Consider the following 19,470-nt stretch of genomic DNA (forward strand, 5'->3'; position numbering starts at 1 on the left):
TTACAATCAGCCAAACACAGCATGTTGACTGGAGCACGTTTATTCCACTTACCCTCCCTGTCCAATGACAGGAATTATCTTCACATTCTGTGATACGTTATCTCCGCTTTTGGAGTGGTAAACGCCTTGCCACTCCTGTAAATGCAATGCAAGCATCGTTATGCTCTGTGTGCAATACATACACCCAAGAGCACGTCCCACTCCGGCCCCGATTCCGTTACCACTGAATCAGCACAGAGTCATCCCAACCCCACACCTGGACCTGACCCTGCTTCCTCCACCTCCCCCGGCTGCTGACACGCCAGGCCACCAGGCTGCCTGCTGGCTCCCCCGTGGAGAGCACCCCACCTGCCGCGACGGGGAGGGGGGCCTCTGGCCCTGCACTTGACTAGAGAGAGAAGGAACACTCTGGCCATCGGCATGGTGGGCTGCCACCGCCCTCTGGGTTGAGGGTTTTGGACCCTCTGCATTTGGGCAGGGGGCGGGGGGGGGGGGGCGGGAAGATGGGGAAACAGCCAGGTCTGGGCTCAGGCGGAACAAACTGGTGAGAGCTTCAAGCCAGGGCTGTAGTTGTGTTAGTCGAGCTCTCAGATCAGACAAAACATAGGGATTCTTTCCCGCAGGAACTGCGGGGAGAGAGCAGGTGTGTGCGGCCAGGACTGTGGGAGGCGGGGCTGCAGGGGCGCCCCTGTGCTGGGCTCACTTGGGGGTGGGGGGTGCAGAGAAGCCGCAGTGGAGCTGGGTTTGTCATCACCTAGACGGTTCTGAATTCTCCAAGAGTCACCAAGGGCTACAACTATAAAAATCCTAAGCCCGCTGTAGGACATGACTCCCAGGGTGTCCCACAGGGTCCGGAGCCCCACAGGACCTGGAGCTGAGCAGGCGGAAGAGGACCCCCTGGGAGCCGTGGTGGCTCAGCTCAGGTCTCCTGCCCAGACCCTCACGTTCGGCCAATCCTGAACTCTTCTCTGGGGGGGCCTGGCGACCTGCACGAAGGCCGCCCCTCCCTCCTGCCTCAGCTGCTCCGACTATGGAGACAGTCCCTCCTCAGTGCCCATCGTCGTGCCCTGGCCTACCCCAGGGCTGGCAGTGCTTGGGCCTGGAAAGGTGAAAGAACACCTGGGGCTGGGCTTCCTGCATGGGAAAGGGAGGCCGCGGTGGGAATCCCCGCACCCAGCCAAGCGACTGAATCTACACGGAGGGAGCGACAGGCCCAGCATGACCGGCCACTGCCCGGCCAGCGTGGCTCAGTGGGTGAGTGTCCACCTGTGAACCAGGAGGGCACGGTTCTGGCCTCAGTCCCCAGGAGGGGGCGTGCAGGAGGCAGCTGATCAGTGATTCTCTCTCATCACTGATGTTTCTCTCTCTCCCTTCCTCTCTGAAATCAGTAAACTTTTTCTTTAAAAGAAGGCCCTGAACAAGGTCAGGCCCAGGCAGTGGGCAAAGTCGGAGGCTCGGTGATGATTCATGGAGGAGACTGACGGTGGGGAGGGGCCACAGCCGCCCCAGGAGTCAGTGCAGGCAGCTGGGCACCTGGGGCACCAGCAGAGGCCACAGGGGTCGGCAGGGGGGTCCCTCGTGGACCGGGGATACGAAGAGGCCACTGTCAGACTCGCCGAATCCAACGTGGCGGCGGCTTGCTGAGCCAGGCCTTGCAGAGGCTGGGCTGAAGCGGGAGGAAGACATCGATGCGGAGCAGGGAAGTGCCTCAGTGACGGGTGGCGAGGAACACGGCGGGACGGGGGCCCTGGTGAACTGGGGGGGCACAGGCAGATGAGGGGCAGACGGGAGCAGGTGGGGAGGGAGGCGGAAGAGTCACAGACTCGGGGGTGGGGGAATAAAGGCCGTGGAGAGAGAGGGCTCTGCAGCCCACATCACTGTCCCTCAGCGCCAAGAGGCCGAGAGAAGAGGCCCAGGTGACGGGCGACAGGGTCTAGAGCCCCGACGGAGAAGCCTCGGGGAGGAGGAGAGGGAGGAGTCTAGGGACACCTGTAGGGCGACAAGCAGGTGTGAGTGTGGGGGCTGCAGACCAAGGTACCGAATACAGCGATGGCGAACCTATGACACACGTGTCAGAGGTGACACGCGAACTCATTTTTTTTGGTTGAATTTTCTTTGTTAACTGGCATTTAAATATATAAAATAAATATCAAAAATATAAGTCTGTTTTACTATGGTTGCCAAGATCAAAAAATTTCTATATGTGACCCGGCACCAGAGTTAAGTTAGGGTTTTTCCAAATGCTGACACGCCGAGCTCAAAAGGTTTGCCGTCACTGGACTAGCATCAGCTACCCCCAAAGAGGAGCCGTTGGCTGAGACAGGGCAGAGGGATGTGCCTGAACATCAGGATTGTTCCTCTGCCCACAGACTGACTGTTGGCCTCGTAGACTCTGACATCTAGAGCCCCCACCCCGTCACCGACCCACTCGCTACACTCCGTTCTGGTTTCCAGCGTCGCCTGATGTCCCCCCGCCGACCAGAGCCCCACCGTGGCCCAGGGCCCTGCTGCTCTCGGAGGGACTTATGAGAAAGGCCCAGGCACACACCCTCCCGCTGCAGCGGCCAGAGAGCAGGTGAAGGTGAAGGGCACGTGGCACCTCCCCCCTCTTCCCACGAACCCTGACCGCCCTGACCACACGAGACATGACCAGGCTCCTTTCTGAAGTAAAGCACCAGCGTCCTATTCGCTCTCATTCATGCAGTGAGCGCAGCGGTCGCCAGCCGGTGGTCCGTGAGTCCAGAAGGTTGGCGACCGCTGGTTCAGAGAACAGGCCTCCTGCTGTTCAAGTCTGAGGCCCTTTGAACCCGGTGCCCAGCAGCACAACTCAGGAGGGGACGCCGCTGTTCGCCTGGTCGAGAGGCTCCCAGGGCCCATCCACGACATGTCCCTTCTCCTCTCCGCTGCCCCTGCCCTCAGTGACGGGGAAGGAGGCGGTGTGGCCACCGTCAGGCCCAGGGGCACGAGGGCCAGCACCCTGCGCACACCCAGGCGCCTCTCCGACTGCCAGGGTGGGAAGGCCACGCAAAGCCCTCAGGGCTGCTGGGCCTCAGGTAACGCTGCCCACTGCCCACACCTGCCTCCTGAGGACCCCGTGCCCCGAGGGACGGAGCGCGGCTCTCAGGGTCCCTGCACCTGCCTCCGACTTCCTCTCTCTTTCTAGTAAGGAGCCTCCCTCCCTGACCGGAAGCAGAAGGTACAGTGAGTGGAGCAGCGCCCACTTTCACTTCCGATGCCGACCCCGGGGCTCTGCACAGGCCTGTCCTTGTCCTCCCTGCAGGCGCCCTGCGTGCTCAGAGCCGTGGCAAAGCGAAGGCACACACGCCACCCTGGGGTCTCAGGGGCCCGAGCACGCGGGGCTGAAGCTTGGCATGGCCCTCCTGCCCCGACGGCAGACTCTTTCCTGCAACAGGACAGCACGGGCACAGGGAAGGGTGTCACAGCCCCTGGGCCTCCACGGTGAGCAGAAAAGCAGGTCACGGATTTTTCAACTTTTTCAATAATCATACTAATAGTCCCCACCCAATTCCAAAGGTGGAAATGAGCCCAACAGAAACAACTGAAGAGGGACCATGAACAGCAGGGCCTTCTCCTTCTCGCTCTCTAAAACCTGCCTTCAGCACTGATTACATGACGTCTCACACGACCAAGTAACGATTCATTCCTCTTACCTGTTTTGCTCCCTTGAACAGGAGTTCTTAGAGGCAAGACTTTGTGTTTTGTTTAGTTTTTCTATACCAGAATGTAGGAGGTGCCTGGCATATAGCAGGCATTTTATTTTTATTTTTTAAAATATTTTTATTGATTTCAGAGAGGAAGGGAGAGGGAGAAAGAGAAACATCAATCAGAGAATCATTGATGGCTGCCTTGTGCACGCCCCCTACTGGGGTTCCAACCTGAGATGCTTCAGTCCACACACAGGCCGACGCTCTAGCCACTGAGCCAAACCAGCCAGGACCACATAGCAGGCACTTTTAAAAATGCTGAATGAATGAATGAACGAGGCTCAGAGGACTGCTGGGCTCAGGTGTGTTCTGAGAATGTCACCTCATGGGCAATCCTTTACCCAGAACCATGTGCCCATGACCACCACTTCGGTCAATTATTAGAAAGATCAACTTAGTATAAAGGTGAAAACCATGACCTGAAGTGTCAATTCAAGTGGCTCTGACTGGTGGCGAATCATGCTCTGTACTTCCTGGCCTGTGTCCTCACCTGCCAACTGGGCACCGGGAGACTCCCGCCCCCTCCGCCTGCTGCGAAGAGCAAGGCAGGGCGTCTGGCACATGCGATGCTCAGAGCCCGCGCAGTCTCCTTCCTTCCCCGCCGTGATAGGAAAGTCAAAAAGGTACTAACCTCTTACTTACCTTGCCCATCTTCGTGCATGAGTTTATAGTACTGAACAAGTCAGCCTTTTTCTCATTTAGAGGCATTTTTGCTAACTCCTTCCCTAGTAATTCACCCGACGCATAGCCCACTGTTGTTTCAAATGCTGGATTTACATACTGGGGCGGGGGAGACAACAAAAAGAAAAAAAAGCATCGAGTGAATTAAAAGAAATTTTGAAGAGTCCAATGAAGACAGACTCCCACCTAAGCCGGCACTTTTCCCCCCAAGCACAGGAGCCTGCGCTCACCATGGCGGCTCTGAAGCCGCAAGAACCCCCCCACCCCCACCCCACCCCCCGCGAGGACCCTGGAGTGTGGAGAGCTGCCCAGGTCACTGGCGGGCTTCTCCCATGTTCTCCTGAGGCTCCAGGTCCCCGTGGAGACAGACCAGGCGCTGCTAGGATCAGGAACTGGGACACAGCACCAGACGGGGATCGGAGGCAGCCAGGCTCCATTCCCACAGCCCCTTGAGCATCTGTTTAACATCCCCCCGCTCCTGTGATGGGAATGAATAATGTACTTGGGAAGCAGGCTGGGAACTGGGGAGTGTTTGCAAATATAAGGCTCTATGCTTGAATTTCCAAAGGGCCTAGAAGACAATGTATGGGGAAGGCTGTGCATGTGCTGCTGCTAATAATAATAATAATAGTGTGAGGATGATGACAAAATCATCATACTGTTCAAGGACTATTTCCAAGGCCTATAGCAGTGATGGCGAACCTATGACACGCATGTCAGAGGTGACACGCGAACTCATTTTTTTGGTTGATTTTTCTTTGTTAAATGGCATTTAAATATTGTTTTACTATGGTTGCAAATATCAAAAAACTTCTATATGTGGCACGGCACCAGAGTTAAGTTAGGGTTTTTCAAAATGCTGACATGACGAGCTCAAAAGGTTCGCCATCACTGGCCTATAGCACTGCACACACATTAACTCATTTAGTCCTCAGCACCCTTACAAGAGGGAGGCTGCTGTCTGCATTAATATTTCTGTTATTCGTACAGATGAGAGCAGATTCAGGCAGAGTAAGTAACTGGCCCAAAGACGCTCGGCTAGGAAGGGGTGAGGCCTGTCTGACACCAAGCCTGTGCCCTCACCCGCTGGCCCCTGTGCCACCTCTGAGGGCACTGATTCCTGAATGTCGGCATCATCAGCTCTTTATCAAGAAAGTCACAAGTTAGGTTAGAGGCCGGGGGTGCTCAGAGCCACACCAGAGGGGAGCTGTTCTCAGACACAACTCCCTCTACTGGTATCTACAAGTGTCTCCGGTAACGGACAGAAACCCACTTTGCTAATAATGGACAAGTTGTTCAGAAAGTACTCGGTTATTCTGAAATTCTGAGTAGTTTCTCAGAAATGTCTGTAAGTGTCAACTACATCAAAGGCCACGAGGAGGTGAGAACTCGCAGGCCTTACAGTCAGAGCCTTTTCCCTTTGCAGCATCCTTCCTGCCCCCCGCCCACTCCCCGCCCCCCACCCCTCCACCCACAACCCCAGTAACAACCCTCCTGGACACAAGGCTCTCCTCGAACACACAGTAACTATTGGGCCTCTTCGTATCTCGAGGGCACTGACTGTAAATTACATCTCTTAGAGATTTCGTTCTGATCATCCTCTATGGAAAACCTGGTCTCTTGAACTTCAAAAAGAAAAAGAAAAATCTTACTGGAGGGTTTCAATTCTAAAAACGAGAACAAGCAAAACCAGAGACCCAGAAGGACAGAACTCCCAAACGACCCACCTGTATGTAGTTGTCCTCACTGGTGATTTTAATGGCGTCGTGGCTTTTCTCTAGTGCAGTGAATACTGAATTACAAGCCCTTTATGGAGAGAAAAAAAGGGTGGATTAATGTAAACACTACAAAACCTAATACAACCTTGGGTGTTACACTCACTTATTTAAAGGTGTCTTCTGACTGATTTTAAAGGTAACGAACGCTAATCAAAACAAGAAGGGGACCAGCCCTGGCCGGTGTGTGAGGTGGTCAGAGCATCAGGCTTCGGACTGAAGGGTCCGGGGTTTGATTCCCAGTCAAGGTTACGTATCTCAGCTGCAGGCTCGGCCCCCGGCCTGGGTGGGGCATGTGCAGGAGGCAATCCATCGATGTGTCTCTCTTACCTTCCACACTCTCTCTCTCAAAAAAAAAAAAAAAAATCAGTGGAAAAATATCAAGTGAGGATTAAAAAAAAAAAAAAGAGGGAGAAGTTCCCACCTCTGGTTGCAACAAGTTTGGAGAGGATGGATCTGTGAGAAGCCCTACTGGTTTTATCACCCTTTTTAAGTTTTTACAGATCTGGTAAATAAAACATAGTATATAATTTTCATTTGTTTTAGTACTGGTGAAGTTGAACAGCTTTTCATGTTTACTGGCGATTAATATACATCCCCTATGAACTGCCTGATCATGTCCTTTCTCTCTTTTTTTTTTACCCAGTGTTTCTATTTTTAAAAAATATATACTTTTATTGATTTCAGAGAGGAGGGGAGAGGGAGGGAAGAGAAAGAAACATCAATGATGAGAGAGAATCATCGATCAGCTGCCTCCTGCACGCCCCACACTGGGGATCAAGCCCACAACCCAGGCATGTGCCCATGGGAATTGAACCTCGACCTCCTGGTTCATAGGTCAATGCTGAACCACTGAGCCGTGCTGGTTGGACTGCAGCCCCATCTTTACACCTGAGTCTCCAGTTGCTAACATGACCACCGACAGAGACACCCACGCAGACTCCGTATGTGGAGAGGAGCCACTCCATCACCCCATCCCATCTTGGCAGGAGGTCAGTTACCCCAAAAGGTAGCCATCCTGCTGGGTGCTCACTCGCGACTGCCCTGTGTGGAGCGGGGGCCTCCCAGAGGCAGAATTACCTGAGTTTCAGCTGTGACCGCACCTCTCCAAACTCCAGCTGCAGCAGCTCCACGTAACAGGCCTGGAGGCTGGGGTTCTCCACGTACCTCTGCGACAGAAAGGGGGTCGTGGCTGAACAATGTGCGCCTTCCAGTTAGTATGTCTACCTGTACAGTAATTCTTTCCAACAGACTCCCAACTTGGTAACTGAAATAAGAGGAGGTGGGTCGTGTACGAGTCATAGCAGAGGCTGGAATATGTAGAAAGGAATTTACCAAAGTTCTACGTAAACTTTCCGAGGATATTCACTTACTTAAGAGCAGTATGTTGTCCTCTTTAATATTAGTTATACACACCAATAACATGCAAGAAAAACGCGTGCATCTCTCTTTGCACTTGGATTTCACGAGGTAACCCCCACTCAGGCAACATTTTCCTTCACTGACCTCTCACCGTAGCCCAGCTAAGCCGACAAAAGCTTACCCCCCAGAGCAGAGGGAGCAGGAGGCTGTGGTTCACACGTGCTCCTCTAACTGGACGTCCACCTCCGGGTAGAAGAGCGTGGATCTTCTCACCCAGTGAAAACCCAGGGATGTGCACAGGTTATCCGCTGACCTGTCTCCACGGCACCAGATCGCACCTCCAGGGAGGCGAGGCCAGCCAAGGCCTTGGACGCCTGGGGGCCCCAGTGCATCTCCAGCCTCCCGCGCCTCGACTTGGTGTGTGCAGGGGCACAAGCAGCGTGCCCAGGGCTCTCTCCTCCTGCGGCGAGCAGAGGGCACCTGTGCAGGCAGCAGGCTCCTCGGTGCTCTGTGGAGTCAGGGCTGACTGATGAGGGAACAGCAGCCCAGCACTCTTCCCCTCTCAGGAGAGGGGCTGCTCGGCCCGTCACCTCGCTCTGATTTCCGCGGTGAGAAGGGCTGTGTTGGCCTGCAGGCGTGAATGAGGACCTACATGTTCGTGGTCAGTAGTCCCTGATTTCCCTCCCCCCCCTTTTTTTTTAATATATATTTTATTGATTTCAGAGAGGAAGGGAGAGGGAGAGAGAGAGAGAAACATCAATGATGAGAGTCATTGATTGGCTGCCTCCTGCACGCCCCTCACTGGGGATCAAGCCCACAACCTGGGCATGTGCCCCTGACCGGAAGCGAACCTGGGACCCTTCAGTCTGCAGGCCAATGCTCTATCCACTGAGCCAAACCAGCTGGGGCTATTATGTCCTCTTGTTAGCTTGGAAGGTTTATTAAACTTTTCTGTTCTATTAATGGTTACTTACTTTTCACTGACCTCAAAAGCAGACAGAGATTTCATTACTATTACTTGAAAACAGGATACCAATTACAAAGCAGCTCCCCAGAGCAATGCTGTGGTCTGCACCTTTCCCACAAAGACAAAATGTCAGGCTACGCTCAATGCTCACCCCCATTCTATGTCTGCCCTATAAAGGCCATGAGAACACTCACATCTCCACCTCCTCCCACAACCCTGAAGACACAAAGGGTTGGCTAAGATATAAATACTGAGGTATTTAAATATTGAGCCATTATTAAAATGTCTCTTCTGGTATGTCCCTTCTGTTAGAAGAGTATTATTTATGTCAGTCTATATCATTTAAATTGGGTCTAATTTTATACACATATATATTTTGTTTATATATAATCTACACTAATAAAAGAGAAACATGCAAATTAATCATCACTCTGTCACCCTGCCACTCCGCTACACCCACCAGTCAATCAGACTGACTATGCAAATTAACCCAACAAAGATGGCGGTTAATTTGCATATGCAGGCGTGGAGCGAAGACTGAAGATGGCGGTGGCCACGGAGCTGGAACAAGCAGGAGGCTTGGGTTGCTCCCGGTGACAAGAGGAAGCCAAGCTTCCCGCCAGCCCTGGACTCCACTCAAGGAGGAGCTGGGGGCCTGGGTCCCCAGGGGCAACCCAGGCCTTCAGCCCGTCCTGGGCTCCACTCAAGGAGCTGGGGGAAAAAAGGAGGGGCTGGGAGCAGCCGGAGCGGAGAAGCCAAGCCTCGCTGCTGCGGCCGGACCAAAGGCCTGGGCCCGGCTGCCGGAGGAAAACTGGTGCCGGCAGCCAGGGGAAGGCAGGCCTATTGCACGAATCTCCGTGCAACTGGCCACTAGTCCTTTATAATAAAAGGGTAATATGCAAATAGGCCGAATGGCAGAACAACCGAACAACCAATCAAAGTGTAATACAGTAGGTCCTCGGGTTACGTCGGGGATCCGTTCCTACAGCGCAATGTAATGCGATTTTTGCTGTAAGTCGGAACCCACCTACATAAGCACCTATGTCACTCACAGGGAGCACATACACAGCAGTAACGAAGTGAAACAGTAAAAAAAATTTAAAAGAAGGAACAATTCCTGATCTTTACTTGTGGTAAATAATAAAAAACATAAAGCACATATGTACATACGTGGAAATGACGGAACTTTTTTTTTTAATAAATAAATGGGAGATGGCAATGTAACCACGAAACGAGGTAGGGTCCAACATAACCTGAGGACTGTCTGTATGCTAATGATATGCTAAGGCTGCTCAACCACTTGCTGTGATGTACACTGACCACCAGGGGGCAGACAGGTTGGCCAGTCGCTATGACGTGCACTGACCACCAGGGGGCAGATACTCCGACCGGTAGGTTAGCTTGCTGTTGGGGTCCGGCCGATCTAGACTGAGTGAGATGGGCTGGACACACCCTAGAACCCTCCCATAGTCCCTCTCCGACCCGATCATGCACCAGTGGGGTCCCTCAGCCTGGCCTGCGCCCTCTCCCAATCCAGGACCCCTCGGGGGATGTTGGAGAGCTGGTTTCAGCCCAATCCCGCAGGCCGCTCCCCTTGGGAGGGCGCCAGACACAGGGTTCATGGCTGGCGAGCGCTGCAGCAGTGCGAGCCTTGCCTGATCGGGATTGTTTGGGTACAAGCCCACGGCAGGCACAGTGGGGCCGGGATGAGCGGGAGTGGCAGGTAGGAGCTGCAGGCAGCGTTGGACTATAGGTTTTGGCCAGATCCCTACAGGCCACCCAGAAGGACCCTACCCATGCATGAATTCATGCACTGGGCCTCTAGTGTTATATAATTACATATAACACATATGCACACCTGTGTACGTACATATGCAGAGAAGAAAAGAAACAGAGCACGTGCCTATGGCAGGTCTGTCACTCACCAGTTTCCTTGCCACTGCATCCTCCCTCATCTTAAAGTTCCTGTTCTAGTTCATCTGTTGTGTGGCTGGAGTCCTTGCTCATATTTCCCCAGACTGGGCTCTGAGGGAAACAGCCCAGCTGCCTGGCGGGGGTATGCTTCTCGGCTTGCACCTCTCCTAAGTGTAATCTCTAGACGTTGTCATCACTGTGTTTGTTACACGGGAATGTGAGTTAGGTTCACCCCACATTCATCGTTTTCTTGCTCGCCATTCCTTCTTGCATTTCTGGCCTTCCTCCTGGCATTCACCTTCCTTCTGCCTGAGGTACAGGCTTTAGAATGTCCTTGTGAGGATTTTCTAGTTACAGACTCTCTCATGCTTCCTGTTTCTCAAAGTCTGTACTTCCACCTCATTTCTGAAAGGTATTTGTGCCAGGTATAGCATTCTAGGTTGGCAGTTATCACACTGAAAATATGATTTCACTGTGTGCTATTTTCATGTATCGCTGCTAAGAAGTTGGTTGTTAGTCTGTCATTCTTTTTAATGTTTTCTCTGGCTGACTTTAAACTCTTCTATTTTACCTTTTTCACTACAATGTATCCTCTTTTTATTGACTCTTATTTTGGATTTGTTGGAATTTTTGTTTGTGGATTAGTCTTTCGTCCACCCTGGAAAATGCTCTTCAAATATGACCTCTGCCCATTCTCCTCCTGTCCTTCTGTACTTGTTAAGCCTGTATTTCTAGCTCCACATTTCTCAGGTTCTAACTACATGCTATTAATCTATCTCTGTGCTACATGTGGAAGAATTTTTTCTGACTTACTAAGTTTTAAGATTTTCATTTATTATGTGCTCATTTCTCAAAATTCCATGCTCTGCTTAGAATCTGCTATGTCACTTTATAGCTTCCTACCCCTTGCAGGTATTTCCAAGCTTTTATTTCTTTACATATGATGAGCATAACTGCTTTAAAATCTCATCTGATAACCCTCGTATCTGAGGAGCGTGAGGGTGTGTTTCCACGGCCTCCCGACCAGTGCTCACTCCTGGTGCCTTTCCTCCTGTGGGCAGTGAGCTGTGACTGAGTGCTGCCTCCAACCATTGTGGGTGAGATCCTCTGAGGCCAATGCAGGGTCTGCCTCTGGGGAGGATCTTACGGCTCCTGCAGGGACCTGGGGGTACTACCACCCAGAACCCTTGAAACGCAATCCATCGGCTGAGGTTTCTTGACTACCTCTACTTCACTGATATAAATTTGGGCTACAAATCTGGTTCTCTCCCCGATTCCCAAGGCAACCAGCGGCCCAACGCCTCCAGCCTTTGGGATCAGGAGAAACCAGTTGACCGGATCTGGGGGTGGAGAGAAGGGAGCTGTGTTTGGGTTGCCTTATTTCCAGGATCCTTGAACTGACTTTAAGGCATTATAACAACACTCCTGTGGTATAACTATTTTTTTAATTTATTTCAGAGTGGGAGGGAGAGGGAGAGAGAAACATCAATGATGAGAGAGAATCATTGATTGGCTGCCCCCTGCATGCATTTTCCACACCGGGGATCAAACCTGCAACCCGGGCATGTGCCCTTGACTGGGAATTGAACCATGACCTCCTGGTTCCAAGGTCAATGCTCAACCACTGAGCCAAGCCGGCCGGGCTGGTATAACTTTTAACACTAGATTGCCCAAGGAAGTCATTTTGACTGCTTTTTAATTTCAATTAGAAAAACAATTATGTATATAAGGACACAATGTCTTAGAATTTTGTGACTTTTTGTATAACATATAAATGCGTTTATTAATAATTGTAGTTACCTCCCCCTCCTTCATTTCCGGTATATATATATATGTGTTATACCTATATTGCCCACAAGCAGTCATTTTGACTGCTTGGGAAATTTTAACTCTTATTATTGAATTGAGTAAATTTCTTATACGACCAGTTCGGCTCTGTATTGAAATAACAGTTTTCATTTTTTTCGATTACCGTCACGTGATAACATACAAGTACATGATAAATTGTCGATACTTGATAAGTTGCAGTTGCTCAATAAGCTAAACTAGTACTTGTTATTCGAATCTTTATGCAGTGATACTTGTTCTAATAAGTTATTTTATTCCTTTTGCACCCTAAATTCATGAAAGAAATGTCGAATAGAAGTGAGTTATTGGAAAAGCTAAGGAACATAAGTGAAGAGTGCTCCGATATTATTCTTTCACAATGCAGTCATTTTGACTGCTTTTGGGCAATATAGGTATATACTAAATTTCAGTCTTTCTAGTGTTAATGACTATGCCATTAAAGATGACTTTACCAGGCATAGGTTTTTTGTTTGGTTTTTGTTTGTTTATTAATCCTCACCTGGGGATATTTTTTCCATTGATTTTTAGACCGAAAGTGGAAGGGAAGGAATGAAAGAGGGGGAGGAAGGGGAGGCAGAGAGAGAGAGAAACATCGATGTGAGAGAGACACATCAACTGGTTGCCTCCCACATGTGCTCCAAACAGGACCAGGGCTGGGGTCGAGGTCGAGCCTGCAACCCAGGTACGTGACCTTGACCGGGAATTGAAACTGCCATCTTTCTGTGCACGGGCCGACACACTAAACCATGGAGACACACAGCCATGACAACAAGGCCTAACTTGGAGAGATTAAGAAAGCTAGGTACTGTAGATGTAATCATTACCAGGTCATAGAATTAAACCAAAATGGAACACAGCACAAGGACAACACATTTTTCCTCTTCAAGTTCATTCAGTTGCTCGCTCTGAGCTAAGATAACATACTCCCTCACGCTGGACCACACCTGCATAATGAAGAAGGGGTACATACCCTCGTAAAGCCGGCACTAATGAGGGGCATCACAGACTCTTCTCCATCCCGCCTTCAAAAGGACAGAGCAAGTGGTTAGAGACAATTCTTATCAAGTCCAGCGCACCTCTTTGTGCACTGATTCTCGCAACACGGTGACTGTCCTATAATGAGTACTTTTAGATGAATTAGAGTAACATACAAATCAAAAGTATACAATTAAAAAGTTTTCTGTTTTAGTTTCATATGTAGCTTTTTTGACAGTATATATTAATAGTTGAAATATAGCAAGTTACACTAACAGCCAGAATACAGGAGTAACCACATTATCTATTTGATATGTAAACATTTTAAACTAAATTCTTTCCTATTTTATTCTACTGCCTGTTTATTTTATTTTGTAATCCAATAGGGAAGGTAAAACAGGTAAAGGGGTCAATACTATGGTGATAGAAGGAAAGTAGAGTTTGGCCATGAGCAAGATGTGGTATATACAGACGTTGCACACCTGAAATGTATACAATGTTATAAGCCAATAAATAAATAATTTAAAAAGCCCTTCTCCCCCCCAACAAGGCTCAGAGAAATAGTTTAAAGGGCACAGCAACATTTCTCCTATCTATAAAAATACGTAAGCTAAGTAACATTTATTTGAATACTGCCCTGCTCACGTATTTTTATCCTTTCCTTACTTCCAACTTAAGGAGGAAATGGAAGATTTTTTCCACTTATGTATAATTCTAAATCTTCACATATATATTTGGAGTTAGGTGCCCTGGGAGGATAGCCCTGGAAAACATGAAATTCTCTAGTACTGTGTGTATTTGTAAAGTGAAAGGCAGTCCAAGCATGAGAGTAGAAACTCTCACATGAAATTAACTCTCAAAGCAAAAGAAAATAAGAAAAAATAAAAAAGAAAGGGCCAAACTAGAAGGGTCACGCCGGACAGCCTGCAAGCTGTTATTCAGGCCTCTGTTAAGAGCAAGCATGATGTTAACACACAAATTTCAAAGTAAAAAAAAAAAAAAAAAAAGCTTACCTGCGCACTACACCAACAATAACTGTGTTTTCTGAAACTGGTGTTGCTCGAATAGACCTATCAAGAAAACAAATTTTAAAATGAATTTAAAACAATTCTTTAAAACCTAAAAACACTTAGCAGTTCTGGTGGAACAATGGAAGCAGGGAGAGGACGAGGGGAGCAAAGGCTCCCTGCACTCTGGACCCCTCTTGGCTGTGTTGGCCCTTTCCGCTCTCCCGGCTTCCGACTTCTCTGCCATCTTCACTTTGGCTCTTTAACTGCTGGGTCAGTCCTGCCTCCTGGGTTTTCTGACAGGAGCTGGGAGGAGGTGCTGACAACAGGCACCGCACAGCATGGCCGGTGACAGTTGCACAAGCAGCTGACTTGCCTCGGCCCCTCCCAGCTGACGGCCGGAAGGACCTTCCATTCTGCTCTCGCCGCTCACCTGCACAGAACACGCCAGGTCTCAGCTGCCGAGGGGTGAAGTCCAAGGCCTTGGGCTCAGCCCACGAAGCCCACATGACTGGGCTCATGCCTGCAGCCCGAGCCCCGTCCCATCCCTCCCCGGCCCAGCAGCCATCCAACCGACCGGAGTAGAGGAGCCCCAGACACCCTGCCTGCCCCTACAAATGCTGCTCCCTCTACCTGGAACGTTTCCCCCTCTTCCTTCCCAATCTCCTGCCTGTCCGTCAGGACTCAGCCCAAATGTCCCGTGTGGAGTCGCCTGACATGGGCCCTGCAGCACCTGGATGTGCACCCTCTCTGGGCACAGATGTGCCTGTACTGACATCGCTCTCTGGTCCTGCCAACTACGGCCTCCGCTCCTCAGAGGCAAGATCCACATCTCCTCACCCATGTGGCTCTAATACCAAATGCGTGCCCAGAACTGAGGAGACATGCAAGATAGGGTTCCTCGACTGGAAGTACAGCAGACAGAGTAACTGGCCTTCCAAAAGACACCTGATCAAGTGTAAGGAGTTATAAGCATCCCCAACAAAGAGATACAGGTGAAAGCTAGTCGTTTAGACAAGTCAGCAACTGCTGAAAGGCCTTCCACAGGCCGTGTGAGTAGGTGCCCAAACGGAGGCTGACGGGAAGGCAGGGCTCTGCAGGGCGACACTCGTGGGCGTTGTGTTAAGTCGGCGAGGAGAGAGAGAGCGAGCGGATCAGGAGGGAAAGCCTGGAAATCAACCAGGGAAGGGCCAGAATCAAGACAAAACTGACTTGGGAAACCACAGAGTAAGCAACCCCGTTCACATTCCTTATTTTAAAATTATATAGAATTTTAATCTATATATCAAGAAAAATTTGCTAGATGAATTAATCCAATTTTTTAGAAAATTCCCCAAATGTGTAACAATTGTACATTTTCCTCCCTTAACACATTGCTTGCGGGTAGTTTTTATCGTGCGCTAACAGGTGGTGCGGGCCATTTTTGCTAATTTTTTGCGCAAATGGCAACGTTCAGTAAAATTACGATAACTTTAGTTTACGTATTTATATGTTACCCGCATTCTACCGCTAGTCTATAAAAAACGTATTAATACGTGTCCCGTGCTCTACTACACTGGTAGAACGTATAAATACGTAAAACGTGTAAACACGTTTCCCGCATACAATGTGTTAACAGGTAGAGCATAATTCTGTGTTCTGTATATTTTACCACAATAAAAAAGTGCAGCGTAACTATAACCTAACCTTTATTTTACAACAAGGATGGCCCAGCAGCATATGATTTTCCATCATCCAGACACGCCTGTGGCTAGGGCTGGGCCTGGACACGATGGGAAAGAAGCCCAGAATTCTCTCATACTACTGATATTCTGCAAGTATTTTAAACGAGGCACATTCACCTAACGCTAGAGGACAACCGTCAAACATATGGAAAGTTATAATAACTTGTTGCAACAATATGCAGGTGACAGCTGTGGTTAGTTACATATTAGATTTCATCCTAACACTTAATGGTTAGAATTCATCCTTTCTTACCATTTTTAACAAAGCAAAGAGAAACAAAGCCAGAGGCAAAGACCAGCTGGTAAAGATCAGTCCTAGAAATAATGCTATGGTCTTGTTTACTTTACATGCGTGGAAGGCAACTTGAAGGACACTGAATTAACTTAATATATTTCTGGGTGGCATTACTGTCACAAGCGCCCGGCCCCCTTGGCACGTGGGCCCGAGTCTCGGGCTTACCTGCACAGCGTCAGGGCGTCCAGCTGCTGCGGGTTTCTGTGGTCGATGATGATGATGTCATGATTTGCAGCCAGGAAACAGGTCAGGACAGCCTGGACCTCCAGGGCCACCGTGTACTTAAACCCTGCTTTTTCACACGCCTTACGGAATCCTTTACACTGGCTGTCGTCTTTGATAAACACTAAAAGCACCTGAATCAAAAAAGCATAAACACTTAAAAAAAAAAGAGGTTGGAATATCATTTCTTAACCCGCCACAGAAAACTCCCATGTGTTTTAAGGCCAGCACACCGATGTGAACATAATCTGTTGATATAAACCGTCTCCCCCATGTAACTCAGGGGCCGGATCACTCGGCTCCTGGAAAGCTGGGCTATTCTATCTGGATGTCCTAGGCCAGTGGTCGGCAAACTCATTAGTCAACAGAGCCAAATATCAACAGTACGACGATTGAAATTTCTTTTGAGAGCCAAATTTTTTAAACTTAAACTATATAGGTAGGTACATTGTTATTAACTTAATTAGGGTCCTCCTAAGGTGTTGCGGCCAAAGGTAAACTGAGTTGGGGGGGGGGATTAAGGAAAGACAGACAAGAGAATGAAAGCTGGGTCTCGGTGGGACACTGCTCCCTGATGAGGAGACAGCGCCAGCGCCCACAAGCCGTGTCTTTATTTTATAGCAGATGCCGCAAGGCAAAGTAGGGGCATGATCAAGTTGTTTACAGCATTCTCATGAGTTCCAACCCTACTCAACTACATGCACCTGAACTCTACCACAAGGCATGTGGGGCCATGTGTTTGGACCATAGGTTCAAGCTTACAACCATAGCTACTGGCTATAATTGTGCTGGGAGGGCCCTGCCCTCCAGCTGGGACCTGCACGTGGCAATGAGAGGACCCTGTCCTTTCATTAGTCAGAGGCTTGAACCTGGCTGAAACACTTTAATCGTGCCCCATACTAAGGCTTAGGAAGAGCCACACTCAAGGGGCCAAAGAGCCGCATGTGGCTCGCGAGCCGCAGTTTGCCGACCACAGTCCAACTGCATGAATCACATACTCCTTCTTTTGCTAGTAAACCTCTGGCAGAATGCAACCAAGGATTGATCAAGCACTTTATCTTGAAATTAAACCAATTAAACCACACAAATATTTGTTTTAGTTAACAGTAAGTTAACTAGGCAGTCCTTAGATGGGAAATGCTAATATTTCAGTCAAACTCCTGGAACACTTAATACTTTATATAATGTATTTTTTATTTTATTTTTTAAACATATTTTATTGATTTTTTACAGAGAGGAGGGGAGAGGGATAGAGAGTTAGAAACATCAATGAGAGAGGAACATTGATCAGCTGCCTCTTGCACACCTCCCACTGGGGATGTGCCTGCAACCAAGGTACATGCCCTTGACCAGAATCGAACCTGGGACCCTTGAGTCCGCAGGCCGACGCTCTATCCGCTGAGCCAAACCCGTTAGGGCTATATAACGTATTTAAATGTTCTGACTCAATGTAATGCCTCCAAATTGAAAAAAAAAAAAAAAATCCTATCTAATAATAGACAAGCATGGTAATTGACCGTACCTTCGCTATGCCTCCCATTGGCTAATCAGCGTGATATGCAAATTAACCGCCAACAACGATGGCGGCTAATTTGCATACCGCAGGCAGGGTGGGACAGCGCCATCCCGCCTGCCCTGCCGCCATCTGGGCCTGCTATCTGCGATCCTGGGCGGCACGGGTCCCGTGTGTGACCCACCCGGGGCGGCTGGGTGGGGCAGCAGCAATCTGCTGCTGGGGAGCAGGCCTAAGTCAGCAGGTGGTTATCTCCCGAGGGGTCCCAGACTGTGAGAGGGCACAAGTGGGGCTGAGGGACACCCCCCTCTCCCCGCCAGTGCACAAATTTTTGTGCACTGGGCCTCTAGTTTTGATTAAAAGAGAAAATTTAAAGACACCCCCTCTCCCCGCCAGTGCACAAATTTTTGTGCACTGGGCCTCTAGTTTTGATTAAAAGAGAAAATTTAAAGCAGACAGAAATATTATAGTTCACAACCTGTCAGTGAAGTGACACAGGAATAGCACCAGGAGCAAGAGGCAGTGTCTGTGCCTGGGAAGCCGCTGGCTGACCCCAGGCCTGGCCTGGGTGAGGTGAGGCCTGGATCTGCTGCTCCCCCTACCCAGCCAGCCCCCCTACCCCCCATAGATGTGGTTCAGCAGCACAAAGCAGCATCCCCTTTAGACCCAGACTGACGCCGGGAGCCAGGGTGGTAAGGGAGAGGCAGGGCAGTCTGTGATAAAGAGGCCGCAGAGCTGAGAGAAACCCTGTGCCCAAGGCTTACTAGTTCCTCTAAGCTGACCATGTGCACAAATACTCCAAGTGCAAAGAACTAAGAGAGCACATCTCTGCTAGTCCCTTCCCATTTAAAAAGAATGAAACAGTGCACATGTGTCTGTGTGTGGGAAACATCAAAGAACTTTGGGGCTAAATTTCAATTGGTTGTTTTTGTCTAATATTTTGGATTAAATAATTTACAGGTATTTTTCTCTGATAACAGCTATTCAGAAACACAGGGAAGCACATGCTTTTACGTTTTTATATCAGAAAATTTCAAACCTACAGGCAAGTTGTGAATGACAATGAATACTAGTATACACTTCTTCTAGTTTCCTCAGTTGTTAAAATTCTGCCAGCTTTTGCCCAACCAGTGTGGCTCAGTGGTTGAGCATCGACCCATGAACTAGGAGGTCACGGTTCGATTCCCAGTCAGGGAACATGCCCGGGTTCCAAACTTGATCCCCAGTTGGGGGCGTGCAGGAGGCAGCCAATTAATGATTCTCGCTTATCATTGATGCTCCTATCTCTCTCTCCTTCTCCCTTCCTCCCTGAAATAAGAAAAAAAATTCAAATTTGCCACCTTTACTTTCTCCCCCTCCCCCACTCCCTCACTCCACACACGCCCGATTATACACATTCTTTATTTTACTGCTGAACTTTTGAAAGTAAGTCACAGACATTTCTTCATCTATAAATAGTCCA

At 49.4% G+C, this 19,470-nt stretch overlaps 1 protein-coding gene across 1 annotated transcript in view; it reads right to left on the reverse strand.

The window, feature by feature from the left end:
* The window catches only part of PDE8A (phosphodiesterase 8A), a 105,867-nt gene that overhangs the window by 29,736 nt on the left and 56,661 nt on the right, over nucleotides 1-19,470 (reverse strand). The window contains exons 3-9 of the mRNA XM_081114726.1: nucleotides 16,439-16,629; nucleotides 14,261-14,317; nucleotides 13,243-13,294; nucleotides 7,262-7,350; nucleotides 6,134-6,212; nucleotides 4,368-4,505; nucleotides 53-135 (exon numbers count right to left, since the gene is read on the reverse strand). Coding sequence (XP_080970852.1) covers nucleotides 53-135; nucleotides 4,368-4,505; nucleotides 6,134-6,212; nucleotides 7,262-7,350; nucleotides 13,243-13,294; nucleotides 14,261-14,317; nucleotides 16,439-16,629 — 689 coding nt within the window. The remainder of the gene's footprint in view (nucleotides 1-52; nucleotides 136-4,367; nucleotides 4,506-6,133; nucleotides 6,213-7,261; nucleotides 7,351-13,242; nucleotides 13,295-14,260; nucleotides 14,318-16,438; nucleotides 16,630-19,470) is intronic.

The sequence above is a fragment of the Myotis nattereri genome, assembly GCF_964212035.1.
Source record: "Myotis nattereri genome assembly, chromosome: 21".
In the NCBI taxonomy this organism is placed as follows: domain Eukaryota; kingdom Metazoa; phylum Chordata; class Mammalia; order Chiroptera; family Vespertilionidae; genus Myotis; species Myotis nattereri.